This window comes from Lampris incognitus, chromosome 10 (assembly GCF_029633865.1).
Source record: "Lampris incognitus isolate fLamInc1 chromosome 10, fLamInc1.hap2, whole genome shotgun sequence".
NCBI classification, from domain to species: Eukaryota; Metazoa; Chordata; class Actinopteri; order Lampriformes; family Lampridae; genus Lampris; species Lampris incognitus.
The window spans coordinates 52401936-52428580 of NC_079220.1; the positions used below are offsets into that span (position 1 = coordinate 52401936).

General features: G+C 45.4%; 2 protein-coding genes across 2 annotated transcripts in view; one reads left to right on the forward strand and one right to left on the reverse strand.

Moving 5' to 3' along the window:
- The window catches only part of LOC130120036 (dynein axonemal assembly factor 5-like), a 37117-nt gene extending 19608 nt beyond the window's left edge, over positions 1-17509 (reverse strand). The window contains 9 exon segments of the mRNA XM_056288649.1: positions 2668-2780; positions 2783-2885; positions 3732-3795; positions 3797-3848; positions 3851-3961; positions 14421-14539; positions 16300-16424; positions 16578-16762; positions 16981-17509. Of these exon segments, the coding sequence (XP_056144624.1) occupies positions 2668-2780; positions 2783-2885; positions 3732-3795; positions 3797-3848; positions 3851-3961; positions 14421-14539; positions 16300-16424; positions 16578-16762; positions 16981-17509 (1401 nt within the window).
- A 1681-nt stretch (positions 17510-19190) lies between these two features.
- The window catches only part of LOC130119597 (cAMP-dependent protein kinase type I-beta regulatory subunit), a 99094-nt gene continuing 91639 nt past the window's right edge, over positions 19191-26645 (forward strand). The window contains exons 1-2 of the mRNA XM_056288145.1: positions 19191-19295; positions 20306-20491. Of these exons, the coding sequence (XP_056144120.1) occupies positions 20318-20491 (174 nt within the window). The 5' untranslated portion in view covers positions 19191-19295; positions 20306-20317. The remainder of the gene's footprint in view (positions 19296-20305; positions 20492-26645) is intronic.

Genomic DNA, 26645 nt, shown 5'->3' on the forward strand with positions numbered 1-26645 from the left:
GAACCGGACTTGAAAGAGTCTGCGAGGTTAAGTAGTACGAGAAGCTTCATATATCAGCTTGCAAATGTTCGGGCCGTAACTCCCCACAGAGCTTTGTGGTTTTCCCCTTCACTCGCTTTGAGATTATTTATATTTAATTTCTAAACCGGCTTCGTCTTGTCCAAGTCAAATTTCACGCACACTCCTCCTCTCGTTCTCATTGTCACGAAACAAGCGGCACAGAACTCTCTCAAGCTGGAACAAAGGAGGGGGGGAAAAAAAGACCATATAAGGAACACTTCTGAAATCGGCCGCAGAAAAACAAGTATATGTATATTTAAAATGGCAGCGCGGCGCTACCCTGTGTCACAGCAGCACGCGTGTCTCTGCTGCTCTGTCCACCGCTAATCAAACAACTACAGGAGGAACGATGGCGGCCTGCTGGTCCCGTGTGCGGGAGCTGTGACTACCTGGCGCCCCCGGGAAGGAGCAGCTGAGCGCAGAGGGAGTGCGAGATACACTGAGTCGGTGTTGGCGTGCGCAGAATTGCAGGTGCTCCTGTCTCCAAGCGTGGCGTTATTTACGGCTGAACGGTGACCCGGCCCTGCTCCCTGCAGTCAGCCCTTGCCTGTTTTCAAAGAAAGCTGCAGGTGCCTCGTCTGGATGAGCTCTTTATAGCTATGTTCTATCATGAACTCACACAGGCGGGCGGAGAGAGAGAGCGAGAGAGAGAAACCGACCGAGGAAGCCGAGGTCCCCTTCCATCTGTGTGAGAACATGTGACACCTCCCGTCCTGTCTGGTCTCTCTCTGGTTGACCCCTAAAGGAGAGAGGGCTGGTGGACAGGAGCGGGTCCGCTTCCCACACCATCTATCACCAGGTTTGAACAGCCTGGCTTTGAAATTTCAGGGATCCTTTTAACAGCGTATCGGTGTGCGGAGGTGGGCTGGCGGGTGAGGGGGCTACCCAGGCTAGTGCTGAAAACCACAGAGGGTGATAAAAATAACAAAAAAACAGCCAAAGCAAACAAGAGTAAAACAAAGCCTAGGCGGCCGTGTCTGTTCAGTGGGGTCAGGATAGCCATGAGAGGTCGGGTGAAATTAGTGGGTTCTTGTTATTATTATCCCAGGGAGGAAATTCTTGCCGGCCTCACCGGGAGGGGGTCATGAGTATGGGTGCGTCAGTAGTGTGGCGGGCTCAGAAATAGCTCTCTGCCAGCCAACTGTTATTTTGATATCAAAAGGGAAGCAAATTTGGTACAAGAGGAAGGGAAGCGGGAAAGAGTGCGCTTCGGACTTGAGGAAGTTTTCCACTGACAGATGATGTTGTTCCTAAGAGAAACTCGAAGGTATTTCAACAGTTTCTAATGCGAAGAGAAGGGGGAAAAAAAACCCGGCTGAATGCTGCAAGGTCACGGCTGCATGTGTCACAGCTGCCTGTGAGAGCGGACATATTGAAGGCAGACTTTGATAGTTAGATTTGAAAAACAACATGTGGCTGGACAGTCGCTTTAGCTGAATTGGCATTTTGTGGTCACTCAACAGTGAACCCACTGAACCAACAGTAGTCCTATTGCAAAGAAAATCTTTGCTCAAAACACTAAAGAGGTAGCTCAACTTGCCATGATTCTAAATTCCCCTTAGGATTAAATGGGAAAACGATTGCTTATCTGTTGCTGTCAAAAATAAGACGGCTAAACTACAGACTAGAAAATAACCTTCTGTGGCGGTGGCGAGGCCACCTAACAAGAGTGGAGGAAAAAAAAAACAGCTGCTGCAACACAGACGAGGAAAATGCAAGATATGGCAACCCATTTGTGGAGAGAAAACCTGGCAACCCTGTATTTACAAATAGGTATTATCAAAACAAGTATTAAGACTTCTCTATGATGTCTCCCCCCCCCCCCTCCCGAGAACAAGAATTTTGTGTGATTTTTAAACACCCCATCCACGACTCTTGGTTCTGTATCTCCATCCATCCATTATCCGAACCGCTTAACCTGCTCTAAGGGTCGCGGGGATGCTGGAGCCTATCCCAGCAATCATTGGGCGGCAGGCGGGGAGATGCCCTGGGCAGGCCGCCAGACTATCACACAGGGCCGACACACACACACATTCTTACCGTAGGGACAATTTAGTATAGCCGATTCACCTGACCTACTGGCCTTTGACTCTGGAAGGAACCAGAGCCCCGGAGGCAACCCATGCAGACACGGGGAGAACGTGCAAACTCCACACAGAGCATGACCCGTGACAACCACCAAGGCTGGACTACGCCAGGGCTCGAACCCAGGACCTTCTTGCTGTGAGGTGACCGTGCTAACCACTGCGCCACCGTGCCAGGTTCTGTATCTGTTTGGGATAAAAATAAATAACTTTTTGGTATGTGTGTGTGTGTGAGAGAGAGAGAGAGAGAGAGAGAGAGAGAGAGAGAGAGATGAGAGAGAGAGAGAGAGAGAGAGAGAGAGAGAGAGAGAGAGAGAGAGAGAGAGAGAGAGAGAGAGAGAGAGAGAGAGAGAGAGAGAAGAGGAGAGAGAGAGAGAGAGAGAGAGAGAGAGAGAGAGAGAGAGAGAGAGAGAGAGAGAACGAGACAGTAGAGAACAGTGGTTCAACTCGGGGCTCCCCCCCCTCACAATTGATTCAACCGCTTGGTCATTCATGACTAAACCCCGACTTCCACTTTGCTGACCTGCTGGTACTCCTGGCAGACTTCCGGCTGGGCCAGAGTTTCAGCGATCTGCTGGAGGTGAGGTTTGAGGAGGGGTCCAGAGCAGCCCCCCAGCACAGCAGCCAGGACCATGAGGGCAGCCCAGGGCAGGAGGAAGACGTCTCCACATGGTCCAGCAGCAGCTTGAGGAAGATCTCGGAAGAACAAAAGTTCCCAGCAGCTTGGCTGCTGCCCAGGCACTGTGGATGAAAGAAAAGAGAGAAAGATGGAAAGGAGAGGGGAAAGGGAGAGACATGGCATGTGAGAGCATGAAAGAGGGTGAAAGCAACAGAAAGGAGGAAGTAATTTCTTAATACAGCGCATATCAAAGACCCGCAGAGGCTTCCTCTGCAAACAGGTGCATCCCAAGTCCTTGAGTCCGGCTTGGCCCTGCCAGCTTGAAGCAGACCAAATCTAGATCAAGGTCAGGTAATAGATCCGTTTGTCATGAGTGCTGTCAACTCAAAAGCAACAGATGTGTCCTCGATCCATCTAGCTACCCTGACAATCAGGGCAGCGTAAAAACAACTCCACTGCGGCTGCGTGTTATTTCAGTGAATGAAAACAGCCCGAGGCACCACCGGGTTCTCAGCCGAGGCAGGTACGGGGGACAGCCTTCTCAACGGATGGGTAAAAGTCTGCTGACAGCTATTTATGGGAATGATGATCGTTTAAAGTCACACACACACACAGCTCTGCTGAATCTTCACACGGACCACACTACGTTGACTCATGCAGTTTCAAGTCCATAAACGAAGCCATTGCGCGCACACATTAATCCCCACCCTAATTATGTTGCCTGACGTTTCACGTGAAATGAAATGTCTTGCACCAGTAGAACATCGCATTTTGTACCATTAATTGTCCCATATAAAGGGAGGTAACTCCCTTTTCCCCAAATATTTTTTTCACTGTCGTTTCTTGTGTTTTCTCAACAGAAATGTAATTTCCTTTACAGCACAATAAGCTTAATTTGAAACCGAAGTGAAACACAGGCACACTTAAGCCTGCCTAACTCACTCCAAAAAAACAAAACAAAAACTCACGTTGGTGACCACCTCCCTCTCGCTGTCAGAGCAGGCCTGGTAGAGAGTGGTGAGGAGGGTTGGAGGTGCTGGTGCAGTGGTCCTCGGCATGCAGCAGTAGCACAGAGAGCAGCTGGAAGTCTTGACCCGCGTGGACACCAGCCAGTCGGTCACGTCATGAGTGACAGCCGGCAGCAGCCTGCCAAGGTTCCTCACAACCAGCTCCCTACAGCCGAGCCCCGGACGCTCGACTGGAGGGTGGGAAGGGTAGTGTAAGGGGGGTGGGGGGGGTGAAGGAAAGGTCATGATGTTAGGGATTAATAAATAACTCATAAAGTGATATTTATGCGAAACCTGTAGTAGCAGATCGGTTTATACCGATTTTCACCCGGATTTTATGTTTCCACAGATCCAAAAGTTGTTCCTGTTCGTGTGGGGTTATATAACGGTGTCCTCTTGTGGAGAAATTCGGCATGCTGGATGGCTTTGAAAAATAAAGCCGAAAACGCTGAGCCTTGAGTGTGTTCTACGCAAGGAAGGTCGGAGCACAGGGCCAGCTACAGAACAGCGGCCCCGGGGCTATTAGAATCAGTCAAGTAAGTGTCTTTGTTGGGAAACCCATCAGCTTGCCAACACAGGACTCTCTGGTTGAAGGAGGCTTTCTCCAAGCACTAGGCTCTTCCCCGCCAATATCACTGTTTTGCCGTATATGTGGGAGAAAAGAAAATTAAGCAAACCATCAACCTAGTTTTTAAGTGGATCCTAAGTTACAACAGTTGCTCGAACAGCTGTGCAGGAGGAGACAGTTTGTTGTTAGGTAGCACTTTCTTGGTGAATTTTGGTGAATTTTGTCATTCGGGTTTGGGTGATATAAAGTCGAAAGAAATTAAAACAGACTGTCCTGTGTAATTTTTCATGGATTTTTCACGTGTCTGTGCAGACGGAGCTCAAATTCTTGTCTTAATCCCGTTTTCCCCCTGTAGCATTTTACGACTGCGATTTTCTCCGCATGGGAACTTGTCAGAGCAAGACGAACACATTCTTAAATAGCCTCCAACGGTCCACACCCCACATCCCTCCAGTCCCCTCCCAAAGTCGATCTCATTCGCTCTCTCTGTCTCCTCCGTTTCTCTCCTCCTCACTCCTTCTCCTATGAGCGGGCTAATGAGAGAGGAAGAGGGCAATAAATCAGAGAGAGACACATGGGGGGGACAGGACAAAACAAGCCCATTTCTGGTTGTCTTTCACTGTCTGACAGTGACCTCTTCACACCGGGGAGGGCAGGCAGATTTATTAGTGCCTGTAGAAAAAAGGTAAGGGAAAACAAAGGAGAGAGAGAGAGAGAGAGAGAGAGAGAGAGACAGACAGACTCGCATCCTTTTTTGTCCCTCAGCACAGTCTAAATTCATCTGATTTATCAATACACTAGCTCTAGGGACTTGTATGGGAGCTTGAACAGGCCACAGTGACCATGTTCAGGTTCAAACTCATCCCAGGCCTTAGGGCTTGTTCTTACCTCTTAGCTGGTGTTTTGCCTTACCCAGACTCACACACACTAACACTGTTATGGCAGACTAGAAGCTGGACTAACTGTCACACCTAGCATCATTTCATGTGCTGAAAACTGGCTCGGCTATAAACAGAGTATAACTTCATAGAGTGAGTAACATCTTATGATCTGGACTGCATCTGAAAAACTTTTAGCATTGTCAAACTAGGCTACATATTTGCATTGTTTTTTGATCAATGACCTTTAACTGTAAATTGCGGGAAAGTGGTCAAGTCCATGCACCAGGACACTTCAAGCTATTGTGATGCTGGAATTCAGCTTCACCTTAAACCTAAATTACTGCTTTCACTCAAAGGGATGCTACTACTCTTCAGACAGAGGTCTACAGAATGATCTATTACAGGAAAAATGCCCCGTGTAATATATACCCTGGGGTAAATCTAGAGCCCTGGGATTTTCCTGGTCATCTTTCCCTAGTCAGCAAAACTCTTGGGGCCAAATGTACAAAAGCATGCATACACATGAAAACTGTGCTTCCATCACTTCCCACAGGGGTTCCCGAATGTAAAAAATAAGAAAATAAGAATCTGTGTACTGGTACACGTCTTTCACGCCATGCGTACCGTATACAGTCTTTTGAGTCCAATTAGTGTGATGTTGCGAGTTGGCAAAAAAGGATAATAAAAGGCATCCGGGTGGCGTAGTGATCTATTCCATTGCCTACCAACACGGGGATCGCCAGTTCGAATCCCCGTGTTACCTCCGGCTTGGGCGGGAGTCCCTACAGATGCAATTGGCCATGTCTGTGGGTGGGAAGCCGGATGTGGGTGTGTGTCCTGGTCGCTGTACTAGCGCCTGTTCGGGGGGGGGGGAACTGGGGGGAATAGTGTGACCCTCCCACGCGCTACGTTGTCCTGGCGAAACTCCTCACTGTCAGGTGAAAAGAAGCAGCTGGCGACTCCACATGTATCGGAGGGGGCATGTGGTAGTCTGCAGCCCTCCCCGCATCGGCAGAGGGGGTGGAACAGGGACTGGGACGACTCGGAAGAGTGGGGTAATTGGAAATGTACAACTGGGGAGAAAAAGGGGGAACTCCCCCCCCCAAAAAAAGGATAATATCAGTGTGAATTTGGGTGAAATTTTATTTACAAGGTATCTGCAGGTTTCAGTAAGTTAAATTTAAGACTTTTTAAGACCTTTTTAATGCCACTTGGAATGGAATTTAAGACCAATATCTACAACAAAATATATACATACGTTTGGTAAAACCTAATGCCCAACAGCTGAATATTTAAACATTTGATTCGCAGTTTTATCGAAATGGTTAGACAAATGTACGTTTTGTGACACGTTGATGTTGTAACCGCATTTCTTGACGTTCAGACCGAATATTTAAACGGTTGATTCGCGGAATTTTGCGCGATTGCAATCAGATAAGCTGAAGTCCTCCATGTTGAAAAAGCTGCCAGAAACTATACGCTGCTGTGATTGGTTGATTCGCTGTGCGCGTTTGATGACAAAACAACGAATCACAGCAGAGCGCGCAGCGGAGGTCCCTCCCCCCTCCCTCCGGACGATCAATTCTAGCATCAACTTTTCTTCTTATCTCGGCGGCCATTTTGTCATGACTTAGTTAGCATTTGTCCACCAAATTCTATATAGGCTATACCATTTAGCAATTAACCGCTCAGTAAAACCAACATCGGTATTCTTTTCGATACCTAGTTACATTAATATTACCTACAACCGTGAGTTGCAGGTAATATTGCCATGGTATCGCATCATCCAGGTCATTTATTTGTCTATGGGGATACATATTTGTTTTAATTACAAGGGAATAGCATGCTATAGCTAACAGGTGCGCCTGATACGAACCTGGAATTCATGAAAATAGCATGTGGTGGAATGACTATGTACCGTGTAAGTGTCAAATATTATCTTATGTCAGTTTAGGTGTTCAATAGATTTTTCGTTCGTTTTAAAAGGCGTTATTTTATTATTTTTGCGGAGCTACCGGAACGTGACTCACCTCTGCTCAGAATTTTCATCTCTGCTGTGGCTTTCCGGTTTCCAGAGGCTTCTATAAGCGATTCTATCTGACCAATAGACGTCGCTGGCTGAACACATTTATGCATTTCACCATAGAACGATCTATTTACAACCCCACATTAGCTGCAGCGAAAGAAGCAGCCAACTCTGGTCACGACTGCCAGTAGTTACCAGAATAATTTGCGCTATGCACGCAACCCAAGCTACATTAATCTTTGCACAACACAAACGAAGAAGAAGAAATAGTCCTCTCCCGGGCAGTTCTTTTTTAAGACCTTTGAGTAATGAATTTAGGATATTTTAAGGCCTTTAATTTAGATACATGAATTTAAGACTTTTTAAGGATCCGCGGACACCCTGTATTTAGTGCTTTTTTCTTTCACTACATTGTGTTATGATGTAATCTATAGTTTAAAAAAACCTTCACTATGATTACATAGTGATGCACGACTGATCATCAACCTATTTTTGACAAGCCTTAATTTCATTCCATCTCGAATAAATATGTTTTTCACTAAGAATTATAACAATTATAATGACCTTTATATAAATAAGGATTATTCTGTATTATTGGGGAGTGAGAATAACCTACACCTTCAGGTGCGACTTGTTTTTAATCTCCTCCAGGGTCTGTGACTCAGAACTAACGGTGTTCACCGCTCGGTCACTTTCTGCAGTTCAACTTGTTTCATTTTGCATTATTTCAAGTTTACAGTCGGTAAAATTGCACTTCTTCATCCATCCATCCATCCATCCATTATCCAAGCCGCTTATCCCAACCAGGGTCGCGGGATGCTGGAGCCTATCCCAGCAGTCACTGGCGGCAGGCGGGGAGACACCCTGTACAGGCCGCCAGTCCATCACGGGGCCGACACATACACATTCACACCTAGGGACAATTAAGTATGGCCGATTCACCTGACCTACATGTCTTTGGACTGTGGGAGGAAACCCACGCAGGCATGGGGAAAACATGCAAACCCCACACAAAGGACGACCCGGGATGACCCCCAAGGTTGGACTACCCCGGGGCTCGAACCCAGGACCTTCTTGCTGTGAGGCGACCGCGCTAACACCTGTGCCGCTGCACTTCTTCATTTGCTTCTTAAATGCTTCCGTCATTTCTCCTCAAAACTAAACTAAACGGTCATCCGGGTAGCGTGGCGGTCTATTTCGTTGTCTACCAACACGGGGGTCGCCGGTTCAAATCCCAGCGTTACCTCCAGCTTGGTTGGGCATCCCAACAGACACAATTGGCTGAGCCTGCAGGTGGGAAGCTGGATGTGGGTGGGTATGGTGGGTGGGTATGTGTTGTTGCACTAGTGCCTCCTCTGGTCGGTCAGGGTGCCTGTTTGGGGGGGGCTGGGGGGAATAGCGTGATTCTCCCATGCGCTGCGTCCCCCTGGTGAAACTCCTTACTGTCAGGTGAAAAGAAGCAGCTGGCGACTCCACATGTATGGGAGGAGGCGTGTGGTAGTCTGCAGCCCTCCCCGGATCGGCAGAGTGGGTGGAGCAGCAACCGGGACGGCTTTGAAGAGTGGGGTAATTGGCCAAGTACAATTGGAAGAAAAGGGGGGAAGAAATCCCCTCCTCCAAAACAAGTAAATTACATGCTGGCCCTTTATATGCAAACTAGGCAATTGAGGGTTTGATGGAAGCCATTTATAGTAAATTGTGGGTGTGGTCAGAAGGCTCGCGCACAATTTCAGGATGACCGAGATGTATGAGGGAAAAAACACGTGGGAACAGACGTACGTGGGGTTTTATAAACCTGACGAAAAGACTGCTTATGCACATTTCCTGTTTTGTGTGTACGCAGATTTCTACACCTAAATATATACACAGTTTTATACATTTGGCCCCTGGTCTTAAGTGCGGTATCACAATGTGACATGGCCCGCGTTTGAGAGCTGAGGAGGAAAAAGACAGGGATGTTCATTAACTAGTTAGATCTCTTAAAATATCTGACAGATAAACAGACCCTGTCTTGGCTTCACGCAGGCCAGGCCATGGCCTCGTCCTGGTTACTGGGTTGACAAATGGTATTAATAAGGGGTAATAAGAGCTTAGGGAGATGACAGGCAATACTCTATCTCTCAACAACTACCCCAGCACCCTGCCCTCCCTTGGCTCTTGAAGAAGGGTTTTGTGTACATGTGGTTGAGAGAGAGCGAGACAGAGAGAGAAAGAGATAGAGAGAGAGAAGGCCAAAGCGTTGTCCCTCAACAGCCACCTGCCTTTTCCAGTGTATGTTTGCGTACATTTCTACGTGAACTCGTCTAATTTTAAGCCACAGTGGCCAGCTCCAAACTTGCTTTTCGGCAGCAAGGCTTCCCAGAGCCAAAGGTCACTCTGCTTTACCTTGCTCATCACAGAGAGAGGGTAGATGGCAGACAGTGGTGTATGGTAATTAATCTGTAACGAGGTGCTGTTTCAGAGGCAGCACAAGTGACAGCAGGGATGGCTGCTGATTCAAGTCAGATGGACTGAGAGCGCAACAATTTCAAAACCAACAAAGCCTGTTACTTTCTTAATATCCACATGGAATTATGGCTCATAGGCGGCACGGTGGTTAGTGCGGTCGCCTCACAGCAAGAAGGTCCTGGGTTTGAGCCCCGGGGTAGTCCAACCTTGGGGATCATCCCGGGTTGTCCTCTGTGTGGAGTTTGCATGTTTTCTCCGTGTCTGTGTGGGTTTCCTCCAGGGGCTCCGGTTTCCTCCCACAGTCCAAAGACGTAGGTCAGGTGAATCAGCCATACTAAATTGTCCTTAGGTATGAATGTGTGTGTGTGTGTGTGTGTGTGTCAGCCCTGTGTGATGGCCTGGCGGCCTGTCCAGGGTGTTTCCCCGCCTGCCGCCCAATGACTGCTGGGATAGGCTCCAGTATCCTGCGACTCTGAGAGCAGGATAAGTGGTTCGGATAATGGATGGATGGATTATGGCTCATAATAAATGAATTACAATCTTAAAATAATTCAGTTCTTTGTGTAATTCTATACTCCATCTACTTAAATAGTGGGATGAGTAAAAAAAAAAATGCTAAAGGTTTATCCAAGTAGTTAGAAGTGGTTGGAAGTAGTTATTCCTGCCGGCGGCCATAAAACTGTATAACTCCTCTCCATTCTGCCGCATCATTGACCCTAGCATTCTAGGTGGATGCGGAAGCAACAGCATTTACTGTCATTTTTATTTAAATTTTTCCTTTTCAGTATTGCATACTGTCACTCATACTGCAATTTAATTTAAGGATATCCCATATATCCTCTACAGTACATTTGCCAGCAGCTGTACCAACATGTACCCTGGCTCTGCCAAATGACGGAAGCTAAGCAGGTATGGGCTTGGCTAGTACTTGGATGGGAGTCCTCCCAGGACAACTGAATTGCTGCTCGAAGTGGTGTTGGTAGGCCAGTGGGGGGCAGTCTTCCCTCTGGTCCTAATAAACACAACATAATATCAAATCCCAATGCCCCAGTGAAGTGATGGGACACTGTGCTGTAGGAGACGCCGTCCAACCGGGGTCCTGACTCACTGTGGTCATTAAAGTAAAGATCCCAGGTCACTTATTGCAGAGAGTAGGGGGTTCCCCGGTGGCCCGGCAAAATTCCCCAACCTGGCTCTCTCCATCCAGCCACCTAATCACACCCCCCCCATGTAATTGGCTCAATGATTCCTCCCTCTCCACCTCAAGCTGATGTGTGGTGAGCGTTCTGGTGCAAAATGGCTGCCGTGCATCACCCAGGTGGATGCTACACATTGGTGATGGTTGAAGTGAGTTACCCGCCTTCAATGTAAAGCGCTTTGGGTGTCTAGAAAAGCGCTATATTTGATGTTTAACATTTATTATATTTTTATTTTTCTACCAATGCTCTTGACCCACCCTGCCTTTGTACATAAATATACATCTCTTTATTTTATCTTATAGTTTACTACATTTATATTTTTTGCTATATACTCTCACTACTGTGTGTATTGTTGATATTGTGTGCTTCTGGATAATGCAAGCTGTAATGACGCTTTGATTCCCTCGGGATCAATAAAGTATCTATCCATCTATCTATAATATATGCATAAATCTGATATCTAGTATAGTATATCAACATGTCACATTCGGACATAAAGAGAATGTATATTGCTCTATTCTACTGCTATAGATTAGAATGATGACTTGCTGGAAGGCATTATGATTAGTTAAAGTCAAAATTATGGCGGTAAAATGTGAATAAATGTAAATTTGAAAGTAACATTTGATTATTTGACCTGCCTCACAAATGTTATTCTGTAAGATGGTTTGTCAGAAAGGTAGGCCTTGTTGCTACATCAGGTCTTTGACAGGGCATGGTTTCTAACCTTTGCTTGAAGCTGCATTAAGCAATATTTCTGATATCAACAGTGACTTGAATGGCTTCCTGTAATGTGAAAGGACTGCTATAGTACTGCCCGTCGGACTGAGTACACTTTAGTCAACAGTTTTCCTAAACTGTTTAGCTTTGTTGGTCCCCCCCCCCTCCCATCACCCAACCCACCATAAAACAATGAATAAGCTGGTTGCAACTGACAAGTTGGGAATGCAGTCTAGGGTGAGAGGATGCAGGCATAACATAGAAATATTCATGACATTAACAAGTTCATAGGCTAACATGTTAGCAACCAATTGCCTACTTCCACATCCGGAAGAAGAAGAGCTCCGTGCTCTGTGAGCATGATCCAGCCGGAGAACTGGATAGAAAGCAAGTCATCCGTTACCCTTTGGCCACTGTTGAGTCAGGAAGGGGAGGGGGGGTGAGGGTAGCTTAGCTGTGAGTGTGTGTGTGTTTTTCTCCCCAATTGTATCCGGCCAATTGCCCCACTCTTCCGAGCTATCCTGGTTGCCGCTCCACCCCCTCTGCCGATCCGGGGAGGGCTGCAGACTACCACATGCCTCCTCCGATACATGTGGAGTCGCCAGCCACTTCTTTTCACCTGATGGTGAGGCGTTTCGCCAGGGGGACGTAGCGCATGGGAGGATCACGCTATTCCTCCCAGTTCCCCCTCCCTCCCGAACAGGTGCCCCGACTGACTAGAGGAGCCTCCATTTCCAGTATATGTTATGTATGCTGAGAGGAAGGTGCACATTCCTCTCGCTCATCTGCTCAACATTCATGTATCTGGTGATGTTTGTGACATGCTTGCTCACTTGCTCTTAGTCTTCTCTCATCCAGGTTTTTTCCATAAGGGGACTTTAATTCTATGACCTGCCTGACTTTTAAGATGTGTACTGTCCCTCTGAAATGGCTTTAGTACAAAGGAGCACCAATTGAGGGAATATTGATGCCACCTGTGTCACACTGGTATTCATTACAGAGGCCCTCCCTCATTGGCCACAGACAGCAGGTGATGGGGTATAAAAGGTGTGCGAAGACGGCAAACGGTGGTTCTGTGTTTTTCCCTCTCCAGGACAATGGAGAGGTTCAGTGTTTTGTAGATCGAGAGGAATTTTCCACAAATTTTTCTGCAGTGGTTGAAATGTTTTTCTTTGTGGCTGATCTGAATAAATATTTTTTTATTCTGAACATCAACTCCTGCCTGTTGGTCCATCCTTCCCATTCACACTACCGATCATCCTCAAAGTATAACAAGAGGATCATGCTGCGCCCCAACCGACAGAGTAGGAGCTAGTTCAGCCAATTGTGTCTGTAGAGATGCCCAGCCAAGCCGGAGGTAACATGGGGATTTGATCTGGCGATCCCTGTGTTGATGAGCAACGGAATAGACCGCTACGCTACCCGGACACCTGTGAGTGTGTGTTTTGAAGAAAATGTATGTCATTTACATACATGCATGCAACGCAATTCATTCTCTGCATTTGACCCATCCTATGCTAGGAGCAGTAGACAGCTGCAGTGCAGTGTCCTGGGACCAACTCCAGTTCTTTTCTTCCATTGCCTTGGTCAGGGGTGCAGACAGGAGTATTAACCCTAACATGCATGTTTTTGATAGTAGAAGGAAACCGGAGCACCCAGCGGAAACCCACACAGACATGGGGTGAACATGCAAACTCCACACAGAAAGGACCTGGGACAGTCTGGGGTTCGAACCCGGGACTTTCTTGCTGTGAGGCGACAGTGCTAACCACTGGGCCAACTGTGGTTGAAATCTCTGTAGTCCTGCCATCTGACATGTAGCAGTCAGAAATCGCTTGATGCAGGTTTTTGTTTTCCTGGCTGTACACTCCTGATACTCTTTACAGTGATAGTTTTCACAGGTGGCTGGAAACATTGGTGCTTTTTCCCTTTGAGGTAATTTTTGTCCTTCGCAAACCAATGAAACCAAGAATGACCCAAGAAAGCGAAACAACACTCCATTTGGATACGAACATCACTAACCTCAGAGCCTTACTGCGTTTGTGTCGCTTAGTAAGGAGTAAAGTAAGGAGGTGATAGGTGACTCAAGTGGCCACAGACGGCACACGAGTTATGTCTTAGGTACACTAAATATACAGACTAATTGCAAAAATATATTAAAAAAAAAAGGGTATGCTATGGAAAAAATGATGCAAAAGTGAACTGAAAGTCAGTTTTGCTTTGGTATTTCATTTTGAGTTGTGTGAGTGCATTTGATGAAATACTACATAATTAATAACCTGCTAAGAAGTACCTCTCATAAACGGCCCTGAAAGGAAACTGGCCAGAGACCTTCATCTAATAAAACTGAGTGGGGCCAAAAATGAGGAAGCAGGTCAAGCTGACTGGCATGATTATTTAATCTATTGCCCATCCGTCCATACTGTACAGTGCTGTCCAACAGCTCTGATGCAGACAGCTGATACATTAATCTCAGTAGGCCTGTCCAAGCATCTGACCCATTTTGGAGTTAGATAACTGGGGAGAATGAATTGCCGTCACGGAATGGAAAATGCCAAAAATCCAAGTAGGTTATACACTTTTGGTAAAACAAACAACAAACAAAATATCTGAGGAGATCATTTAGAATTGACAAAGGATTCGAAAAGATCTCCTCAAATGCAGAGCTACAATATTATGAATAATACGTCATGCCTACTAGGCCCTGATTGCCACATCACTGCCATTTACTTATCTGGGTATTTATCCATCTATGTATCTACGCTTCTATATCTAAGGAGTTGGAACGGCCAAGAATCACTTACTAACCTCCTGCTGGGTAAAGGGGAGGTGGAGTGAGAAGGAAGTCCATCTTGTCTTTGATGTCTTCCTCATTCTCCTTCTCCCACTGAGCACCTGTTTGCTTCCAAAGATCAGCTGCCAGAAGTCTGCAGAAGAGAGTTAAGTCACCCTTGCTGTCATAAACATGAAGCAGTTCCCCCCCCCCCTCTCCATCTTCTCTCCCACTTCCTTCACTATTCTTCTACGGTCCAGCTATTGGGGAGAGTGAAGTGCAGCTTTCTCCAGGGGAAACAAAAACGAGTGCAGAGGCTCATACTATTTCCCCCAGATCTGCATGCAGTTGTACAGGCGTCCCATCACCTGTAGGACTCACTAACGGCAATGGAAGACATGTTACTCCTAACGGCTACCAACCCAGAAATATTGCCAATTATGCTCCCTGTGAGTCCCAACCAAGCTGGAGACAACGCTTGGGCTCGAACGGGGAGCATTGGAATGCTAGCGTTAATGTCTTGTGTCTTTGTTTTTGGGTGTGGAGCCAGTTTATCTGTCCTGAGTCAATTAGACTAACTCAGACTAATTAGACTAACTCAGTCCACACCCCAAAACACTACAAGTCATCTGCACCACCTAAGTGTCCCGTGGTCCTGTTTTTTTGGAATTGAGCTGACATCCTTACCTCCTTATCCCTATCGGTAGAGGTAAGGTATAGATAACATTTGCTGTGATCACTGCATAGTTTGCCAAGGACTGCAAGACAAGTATTTAGGGGAAAGGTGCATAAAAAAACAACAAAAACAACTAATCCATCCTGGCTCTTGTGTTTTTGAATGCAAAAATCTGGGGAGGGTGGGCCATGAGTGGTTTACTATGTTTCAGCATTATTCAACAATCCCTGCTGATATTTACTAATCATATTATGATTCGGGAAAGCTGAAATATTACACATGTATAGAAACTCAACTTTAATCCTAGCTACTGACAGGATTGATTTATCTACCAACAAAAAACTGCAATTGCATGGCAATTCTATGCACACTTAAAGATGCAATCCATAACATTTCTCCATTAATGAATCACTGTTTTATCAATCTGGATCACAGTCAGGTTTCAAAATACAAATTTTCACCTTTACCATGGTTGGGGAGACTCTCCAGTCTCTGTATACCGCTATTGAAATTTTTTGACCAAGTAGGACAAACACTGGCGCAGTAGCAAACACACATGTGTTGGAAACAACTTCAGCAGGAAGATTGAAACATGATGACAATGTGGCCGTGCTTCTGTCAGACAGATGATCAATATAACTGTAGAACAATGTGACAATGTAATTTGATGATGTTTAGACCATCTGCTATAGCTTTGGTCCAAGGACCACATTTTTACAAGGGTGCAGACTACTTACTGGTGAGCAGAAGATACATGAGCGCCAATGGCTGCTATGCCTTATCTGTAGTCCAAGAACATCAGTTGCAATGGCTCTATTTCACTATGGCCTCTACATCAAATTATGTTGGAACACTGTTTGAATGTAATATTGATTGATTGTCCAACAGAATCACTGCATTGTCATCATGTTTAAAATAGATAAAATAATACATAATATTAGGGATTGCAGTTTTGAATTCAGCTTTTGGAAAAAAGGTAATGTAAAGTCTCAGAGAGCTGAATTTTTTTCCTCTCCAAATATAAACGCCATTCTACACATTAATTATAACTATTAAAGAAATATTTGTTTATATATATTTGCATGCTATTAAAAAATCTCAAGTTGGCAACACAACACATGTCATGATTGTCATACATTGTATTATTCATAGTATTGTTAATAACATTGGATTGTAGGGCTGTGTTTACCCATTTTCTAAATGTGAAAAAGTTAATTGAAAAATTTAGGCACCGCTACCTTATTTCTGGGATCTCATCACTGATGCTGCTCAGGAGGAGAGGAAGGAGCTTATGGAAGTAGGAGTATCTGTCTCTCAAGTGGAGTAGCCAATCACCAACCACTAGGGTCACAGCTTTTCGCACCTGCACCAAGAGATGGAGTGAAGAGCAGTGTTCATATAATGAGGGTAAGGTGTCCCCCCCCCACCCCACCCCCCAACCCGGCCAGCACTTAGACACTTTGTGTCTAATGGCTCAAAGCGAGTTGTAGCAGCGGTCTGCTAGCCAATATCCTACCTGAGGCGAGTCGTCAAAAAGCCTCTGTGCCAGATGCGAGAGCACATCGTCCACGTTTTTGCCGGTGCCATGCTGAATGACAGCCCCCGTGGCTTCGATGACCGACACTCGCACCCGTGAGTGCTGATGGGCCACGCTATGCATCAGGGGCTTGACAAGACTCTCGCCTTGCATGTGGAAGTGCTCTGAGGGAGAGAGAAAGTGGTGCAAAGCGGTTAGTTTGGACGCTGGAAATTGCAACCGTTATGAAACGGCCGGAGCAGTTATCTGGAAAACCCAACCATCGCGGCTTCATCATTTTCTGCAGGGCATTGCGGTAAAGTGAAACCCTCTGTCGCAAAGACCGCCCCTCGTGTCTCGGAACCATGGCGACGCTGGGTCGCGACGCCAGCTTTCCACCAACCTGGCACACACTTGGCGAAGTTCACGGTGCACTTGCAGCTTTCCCTCCTTACTTCCGGGAAAGGGTCCACGATGGCTCTTTGCAATATCTTGATCGCGTCGTCCAAATACGGCGCCAGCCCCCTCCCGCAAACTTCCACTACCAGCGTCAGCAGTTGCATCAAAGATAAGCGGAGCTCTTCCGCAGGCTCCAGGATCTCTCGCCCTCCTAACCGCTGTGCCAGACAGGGCATGAGATACGGCAGCGCCGCCTCTGGCTGACGAACACAGCGGAGGAACTCCGCCGTCGTCGCGATCGCCGTTTCCCTGCATCGCTCCGTCGGATCTGACAGGCACTTCAGCAGAGGCTTGAGGAGGCTCGAGAAAACCTCCTGCAAGACGCCACTGGAAAGCCCTTTATCGACGGTCTCCTTTTTGATCGCCTCAAGAGCCCGTTTCCTCGTAGCCTTGCTGTCGTCGTTGAGACAGTTTAAAGGCCGAGCGAGTCCTCTCAACACCTCCAGCGCAGCGCGTCCGTCTTCCGCCGCCATCGCTCTGTCGTTATGGCAACGACCAGTCCTGCGACAAACAAACCGCGGTTTACGGCAGTTCCGGATTCAAAATCCAAAACTTTAATAACAACATGGCGGCCCATCTCAGTAAACAAACTGGGATCGTTTAAATAAATCCAGCATCATGAATTTGACCGATTAATTTGAATTAGATTTTAATATCGCGATAGCCGATCGAGTTTTTAACCAACCGTGCTGTATGATAAACTTCACCGATAATCTTTATTACTCCTTTTCAATTGCTTGGCTAATATTTGCCACCCCCCCCCTCGTATCAATGGTTTGCGGTGCGTTTTACAGAAATTGAAAAAAAAAGGAAGCCAACCCAGAATAAAGAAATATAAGCCCTATCAGATCAGTTATTAAGTGAGCCGACATTGAGGTAGAGAATCTGGTAACACTTTAGTATGGGGAACATAAAAAAACTTAATCACTAGTGAATTAGTAATGATCACGATGTCACTTTAGTGTGGGGAACATATTCTAAGTAACAAAATCTTAATTTACAGTGATTTTAACACTATCGTAACCGGGTATTTTTTTGCCCGATGCGGGATTCGATACGAGGTGTGCTGCGCCACGAGGCGACATCGCTAACCGCTCGGCTAAAGGGTCAGATCCGCTAGCTGGGGGGCTAACGTGTCTTATTAGTAGTTTACACTAGTGAATTAGTAATGATCAAGATGTCACTTTTGTATGGGGAACATATTCTAAGTACCAAAAACCTAATTTACAGTAATTTAACACTATGAACACTTGTAGTTTTGAGTTTTCTTATGTAAGAACAGAGCATATTCATTAAGTGTTAGTAAGGGAGAATAACTCTTCTTGTGGTACTACCACCTTATAAAGGCCATACTAAGCAAAGCATATTGAGATGGTGCTACTAATAAGCAATACTTCTGAGGTTATAGAGGGAAAACTCATAGCTAATGGCTTACTGCTTGCATAATAAGGCCATGCAGAATAAGGCATTAATGAGTGCGTAATAATGACCAATTAAGAGCCAATACGTTGCTAATTTGCATGCTAATAAGCACCTACTTAATGGTGACTATGTTCCCCATACTAAAGTGACATCTTGATCATTACTAATTCACTAGTAATTAAGTTTTTTTACTTAGAATATTTTCCCCATATTTAAGTGTTACCCCATATTCATTAAGTGTTAATAAGGGAGAATAACTCTTCTTGTGGTACTACCATCTTATAAAGGCCATACTAAGCAAAGCATATTGAGATGGTGCTACTAATAAGCAATACTTCTGAGGTTATAGAGGGAAAACTCATAGCTAATGGCTTACTGCTTGCATAATAAGGCCATGCAGAATAAGGCATTAATGAGTGCGTAATAATGACCAATTAAGAGCCAATACGTTGCTAATTTGCATGCTAATAAGCGCCTACTTAATGGCGACTACGTTCCCCACACTGAAGTGTTACCGAGAATCTCCTTTACGGCACCGGATCACAATAAGCGGCCGGTTGCAGCGGCCAAAAAGGGGGCTTTTGAACTTTCAACCGTGAATCAGTTTATAACGGTCGCGGCGCCTCAGAAGAGCGCCTTTGCGGTCGACAAGGCGAGGCTGACGTCAGCGGGGCCGACCCAGGACTGGCGCGAGGCAGCGGGGGGGGGGGGGGCGGGGGCGGGAGGCGCGCACGCATACGGGCAGCATCCCGGCTCGGCTGACGTAAAAAACCAGCCCACCTTTAACGACGTCCCGTCGGCAGCGCCGTCTTCTCCGAGCATCCCTCGAAAATAACGGTAAGGACGCCGCCGAACGAGACGCGCCGCGTTCTGTGGACGCAGTGGTCCGCGGGAAAGACGAAGACGAAATAATAAGTCTGAATGAGCCGGAAACATTTAACTTCCAGCCGTTGTTGCTGTTGTTGTTGTTGTGTGCGGGCGCGGGGGGGGGGGTTATTTTCTCCGGTAGCCGAAGAGGCTAGCAAGCTAGCTTAGCTTAGCTCTCGGCCGAATCCGCTGGGACGGGTTATCAGTTTCATGGCTTGCCGCAGGTCATACGCTTTTGTAAGCTACTTTATGAGGGGGGGTGGGTGGTGGTGGTGGGGGGGGGTTAGGGTATTACGCACCGTGAAAAAGTCTTCTTATGCCCCAGAGTCATAGCCATAAGCGATACATTACCCAGTTAGTATTGGTTATTTCACAGATACTTCCCTGTGCACAGGTGAAGGTGTAATGAGTGATCAGACGAACAACTTGGCTAACTCAGGTCAGCAGCCTGGACTGGAATAATGCTGTGTGCTACTATAGTGATGAACACAACTGACTTGAGGAACACTGAGTGATGTCTAACAGTTAGCACATGTGGTTTACAAGTATACATTTTGACATGAGTGCTCTGTCCTTGTCTTGAGCACAGTTACTATTAGTTAATGTTAAGCTCATCAAGCCACACAGAAAAAACATCGTTAGCTGTTGCGCTAACTTGTGTTCCATATTCCTTATGGACCAGATTCTAAGATGCATTTGTGGCACATATAAAAAAAAAACATACAGGTGATGTCACACCTTGCTCAATGCAAATTAATGCAAGGTCATTTCACAAGTTCCTTCAGGGAGAGCAAATAAATAAACCGAGACCTTAAATGGTAATTGCCTCCTGCTTTGGATCTTAACTTATCTATTCTCTCCCTGACTCCCCTCCTGTCTTAAATTCTTCCCCGTTTTGCCCCTCCCTTTCCATCTTTTCCCTGGCCTCTCTTCCCCACTCTCTCACCCCCCCCCCGCCCCCCCCCCCCACACACACATAGATAAAAGGTAAAATGGCCACCTCCTCCGCCAATGTGGAAGAAGACGAGAGTTTGAAGGGCTGTGAAGTTTTTGTGCAGAAGCACAACATCCAGCAGATCCTCAAAGAGTGCATTGTGAACCTCTGCATCGCCAAGCCTGAGCGTCCTATGAAATTCCTGCGGGAACACTTTGAAAAGCTGGAGAAGGTCAGTGATAACAAGGCTTTGTTCCCTTTTATAACCTCACTTATTCAGTTTTATGTTTGTAACGTTATGTTCCACATTATCTGATTTCTTGCTGTTTGTGATTATAATATACTACATAAACTAACTCCTAAACTGAATTAGTAAAATTGTTGGTTCAACACTAAGTGGCGTTTGACATCTGATTTCTCTGATATTACTTTTTTCTTTTTATCATGGATCCATATATATGGTGATATAGTGTGTATGAAATAAAGGGGCTATGCTAGAGATATTGGTGATGCTTGCAGTGGGGAAGCAGAATGCGTAACATGTTCAGTGTTTTGTATGTTGAAATACACATTCAATTGAGAAATCAAGATTTTCCTGCCGGTGAATTGTGTGTGTGTGTGTGTGTGTGTGTGTGTGTGTGTGTGTGTGTGAAACTGCCAGTGCATAGTTTGTCAAATCTCAGAGCTTAATTGATGTTTGTGCTTATGTCACGTATGAGTAGGCATAGAAAAGAAAATAGTCTATTGAGCTATGCATGCTGATAAAAAAAACTGTGCTTACACTGTGCTGTGTTGGCTCTCATTTTCCATTTTATAATAGCAGAATCCATTAGAAAATAAGAGGGGCACCCACAAAGGGCCAGTGTACTGCTTACAGGCTCAGAGAGGGAACAGTGTGTGTTTCTGTCTGATTGTCTGGTGGCAGACAGACAAAGGAAGTGACAGACCTGTGACTGGACCAAACTGTAGACTACAGAATGGACCTGTTAGGTGGTGGGAATATAGGGTGCCAAGGAGTGGCAGAATAAGAAAATAAGTTAGAACAGGGACAAACTATCAACAGCACATTGCCTATGCTCTACAAAAAACATGACTGCTCAGTCTCTGTGTACTTCTTCAGTGAGTTCTTTTGCTCAGGCAGGTGCTTGTAGAGTGGTAAGATGCATTTTAGATGAAGCAAGCTTAGCAGGCTATCTTCACTAACTCCTATTATAAAAGCAATTTCAAGGCTTTATGACTGTAAAGTTTCTGCCATGGTGTGAATTCACTTACAGGTGCAAACCTTGTTCATGTGGTGTAGGCCTTATGCAAAACCGTGCAGCTATGATGTCTAGGAAATTAGGGTTTCCAGCATATAACCTAAATGGATGCTGTGCAGAGCTTGTGATTCACTTTGTTCTTTGATCAGGGGCAGATACATGGTTTAATCAGGAGTGTGTCACAGGTTCATTAAACAATGCACACTGCTCTTCTACTGTTCATCCTTGTGGGTCACTGATGTGTATGTGGTGGAGCTGTAGCCTATTGATGTTAGCCTACAGCAGCTACAGATCTAGAGAGGTCTTTTAATATAAGAGCTGATTGTGAAGAGCGATCAGATTACGCAGGTTTGAGGTTTGCAGGGGCCAAGGCCCTGAGGAGAACGTTTCATGTTTGCCATGACGCAGTGAGTGTTGGAGAGAGCGCATGAGAGTCATCTGATTTGATCACTTTTCAAAATGGTAGCGGATAATTTCAGTGACCTAGTTTAGTTCCCAATATTAGTGTGTGTGTTGGCAGTAGATTTACTCTAGATTAGTGATGCTCTGTGTATGAAGCTCACTTGTCAGCTTATATTTTCAGCATAACCTGTTGTAGTACGGTTTTCAAATTCAGCAAAACAAAAAATACCCCTCGTATTTGCAACAGCTGTCCCTCCTACTCGGTATTAAACCAAAGTTTGATTATAAAACCTCTAAGGATCAAGGTTTTGCTATTCATTGCTTGTATAGCCAACAATTTTTTTGTGTGTGTTTATGTCTCCCCACCTGTGTTGTCTCGAGCGGTCGACCTCGTCAGGGCTCTGTTGTCAAGGAGACAGAGTGTCAAAGTGAGCATAGCGTAGCTAGCACTGTTGTCTATGGGGAGTGAAATGGTGCAGAGTCAGAGAGTGAGCGTGAATGCTAATGGATGTGCTACAACCCCAGTCGAGGTGTAAAGTAGAATATTGTGCATGACTGATGCTGTGAAATGACATTCTGCATGCCAGTCCGTTGCTCAGCCTCATCGCACTGTGATAACAAATGGGCCTTGAAGATTATGTGTTGTTTCCCCCCAAGAATGCACGACTTAGTGGCTGAAAGATGTCCGAATGGGATTATGATTTTATGTCATATCTGATTTTTCCGGTGCTTGAGTTCAGCCAGTCAGTCAAGTCATCATTGCTTAGTCATCTATGGCATTTAATTCAACTTCAGTTTCACATCATGAGAATTGAGTCTGTTGCACGTCAAAGGCCAAGCACCTTTTTATGTAACATTTATATTTTATTGTCCCTATCTGAAGGCTATGATACACGTGATGATTTTAAGATGGAAAATTGGTGAAATTTTTGTTATTTAAAGTGGAAGTGGGAATTCAAGGATTCCAGCTGTGTTCTTTTTTGGGTTTTCTCTCCAATTGTATGTGGCCAATTACCCCACTCTTTCGAGTCATCCTGGTTGCTGCTCCAGCCCCTTTGCCAATCTGGGGAGGACTGCAGACTACCATGTCTCCTCCGATACATGTGGAGTCGCCAGGCGCTTCTTTTCACCTGACTGAGGAGTTTCACCAGGGGGACGTAGCACGTGGGAGAATCACAGTATTCCCCACCTCTCCCCATGAAAAGGCGCCCCTACCGACCAGAGAAGGCACTAGTGCAGCGACCAGGACACATACCCACATGCGGCATCCCACCCCACAGACATGGCCAATTGTGTCTGTAGGGACGCCCGGCCAAGCCGGAGGTAACACAGGGATTCAAACCAAAGATCCCCATGTTGGTAGGCAATGGAATAGACTGCTACACTACCTGGGCGCCCCCCAGCAGTGTTCTTCTTTGGCATACACTTCCCAAGAGTTATTTGTAAACCGTTAACGATTTTGTCTGCCACAACACCAGAACACACAGTGATTGTTGTGCCTACCTTCTCTGGTGGACCAACCAGTCCTGGGTGATGGAAAACATGTCACTACCTTTGCAATGCTTGGAATTTTTGGTCAGAAAGCCGCCATAGATGCACGTTTTTATATTGCTCAGTATTACTGCAAATGCAAGAGCTTTCATCAGTGGCTGAAAGGCCGTCATTGTTTCTCCTCCTTTCGGCAAAAGATAGTAACTTAACAAACATTTATTTAAGTGAGAATCTTAGAATTTGCCACTTAGAATTTATGGTTTAGCCCATTCCATAAAGACTATTCTGTTCGAGGTTGTTTTACACATGTTCATTTCCTCAAAAATATTTCCCAAGAATCATGACCATCAAGGAATGAAATACCTTTCTGGCAGAGGAATTCTCTTGACAACATAACATTTTGCAGTAAGAAAATAAGTACCAGTTTGCGTCTGCTTTTGAGATGAATGGAAACTAGTTGATAAAACTAGCCAACTACAGTGTGCAAAAGTGGTAGCAGGCATGATTGAGATGCAAGACACACAGAGGTGAGAACACAATCCATCCTGCCATTGCACGCCACTCAGCTTATTCAACCACGGTGGCCCAGTGGTTAGCACCTCACAGCAAGAAGGTCCTGGGTTCGAACCGCAGGGTTGTCCAACCTTTTGGGGAGGGGGGGAGGTCATCCCAGGTCGTCCTCTGTGTGGTGTTGCATGTTCTCCCTGTGTCTGCGGTGGGTTTTCTCCAGGTGCTCCGGTTTCCCCCGCCATCAAAAGAAACATGCATGTTAGGGTTTATACTCCTGTCTGTTTCCCTGGCAGAAGCAATGGGGAAAGAACTGGAGTTGGTCCCCGGGCGCAGCATGAAGGCTGCAGCCCGCTGCTCCTAGCTACACAGATCACAGCTAGGATGGGTTAATTTGCAGTAACTGAATTTTCCCAAGGGGATTAATAAAGGAAACTTAATAATTTTGCTTAAACTGTTTTGAGTATATTCATTATAAGCCTGGATTTTTGTGTGATAATTCACGTGCAATTTAGGTTATCCCAATATGGAACAATGCACTGTAGTACCACAAGTTAGAAAGCGCGTGCATATTGCAATGCTTGTGAGGTCCATCTTTGACAACCCACCTTTATTTTAAGGACAAACTTAGTTTGTGAGGACATTTTGGCCAGTCCTCACTACTTCAAAGGGCCGTGTTAGGGTTTAGGATTTGGGTTTAGTTTTAGGGTTATAATTAAGATTAGGATTAGGTTGATACGCTCAGGGTTAGTTGGGCAGTGAATCCCAGCCCTCACTGGGTTGGTTTACTTTTGGAGAGTCTGTTCTGTGTACTCAGTTGAGGGGAAGAGGACATATCTGCCTAGAGCATCAGGTCACTCACTCTCTCAACACACACACACACACACACACACACACACACACACACACACACACACACACACACACACACACACACACACACACACACACACACACACACAAGCTATGTGTCCCCTTCAATGTGAGGTAAAGCACATTGCATTTTTATGTAGAAAATGGGTTGTGTGAATAAACCGATCAGGTGATTATTCACTTTGCACACAGTGACTCTAAAAACGAAGTTTGGTGAAGGGTTTCTGTTTTATTTTTTTCGGGATTTAGCTCTAATTGGAAGGAACATGTTCATATATATATATACACTACCGTTCAAAAGTTTGGGATCACCCAAACAATTTTGTGTTTTCCATGAAAAGTCACACTTATTCACCACCATATGTTGTGAAATGAATAGAAAATAGAGTCAAGACATTGACAAGGTTAGAAATAATGATTTGTATTTGAAATAAGATTTTTTTTACATCAAACTTTGCTTTCGTCAAAGAATCCTCCATTTGCAGCAATTACAGCATTGCAGACCTTTGGCATTCTAGCTGTTAATTTGTTGAGGTAATCTGGAGAAATTGCACCCCACGCTTCCAGAAGCAGCTCCCACAAGTTGGATTGGTTGGATGGGCACTTCTTTGAGCAGATTGAGTTTCTGGAGCATCACATTTGTGGGGTCAATTAAACGCTCAAAATGGCCAGAAAAAGAGAACTTTCATCTGAAACTCGACAGTCTATTCTTGTTCTTAGAAATGAAGGCTATTCCATGCGAGAAATTGCTAAGAAATTGAAGATTTCCTACACCGGTGTGTACTACTCCCTTCAGAGGACAGCACAAACAGGCTCTAACAGGTACTATTTAATGAAGATGCCAGTTGGGGACCTGTGAGGCGTCTGTTTCTCAAACTAGAGACTCTAATGTACTTATCTTCTTGCTCAGTTGTGCAACGCGGCCTCCCACTTCTTTTTCTACTCTGGTTAGAGCCTGTTTGTGCTGTCCTCTGAAGGGAGTAGTACACACCGGTGTAGGAAATCTTCAATTTCTTAGCAATTTCTCGCATGGAATAGCCTTCATTTCTAAGAACAAGAATAGACTGTCGAGTTTCAGATGAAAGTTCTCTTTTTCTGGCCATTTTGAGCGTTTAATTGACCCCACAAATGTGATGCTCCAGAAACTCAATCTGCTCAAAGAAGTGCCCATCCAACCAATCCAACTTGTGGGAGCTGCTTCTGGAAGCGTGGGGTGCAATTTCTCCAGATTACCTCAACAAATTAACAGCTAGAATGCCAAAGGTCTGCAATGCTGTAATTGCTGCAAATGGAGGATTCTTTAACGAAAGCAAAGTTTGATGTAAAAAAAATCTTATTTCAAATAAAAATCATTATTTCTAACCTTGTCAATGTCTTGACTCTATTTTCTATTCATTTCACAACATATGGTGGTGAATAAGTGTGACTTTTCATGGAAAACACGAAATTGTTTGGGTGATCCCAAACTTTTGAACGGTAGTGTATATATATATATATATATATATATATATATATATATATATATACACACACTCACTGGCCACTTTATTAGGTACACCTTGCTAGTACCGGGTTGGACCCCCTTTTGCCTTCAGAACTGCCTTAATCCTTCGTGGCATAGATTCAACAAGGTACTGGAAACATTCCTCAGAGAGTTTGGTCCATATTGACATGATAGCATCACGCAGTTGCCGCAGATTTGTCGGCTGCACATCCATGATGCGAATCTCCCGGTCCACCACATCCCAAAGAAGCTCTATTGGATTGAGATCTGGTGACTGTGGAGGCCATTTGAGTACAGTGAACTCATTGTCATGTTCAAGAAACCAGTCTGAGATGAATCGAGCTTTATGA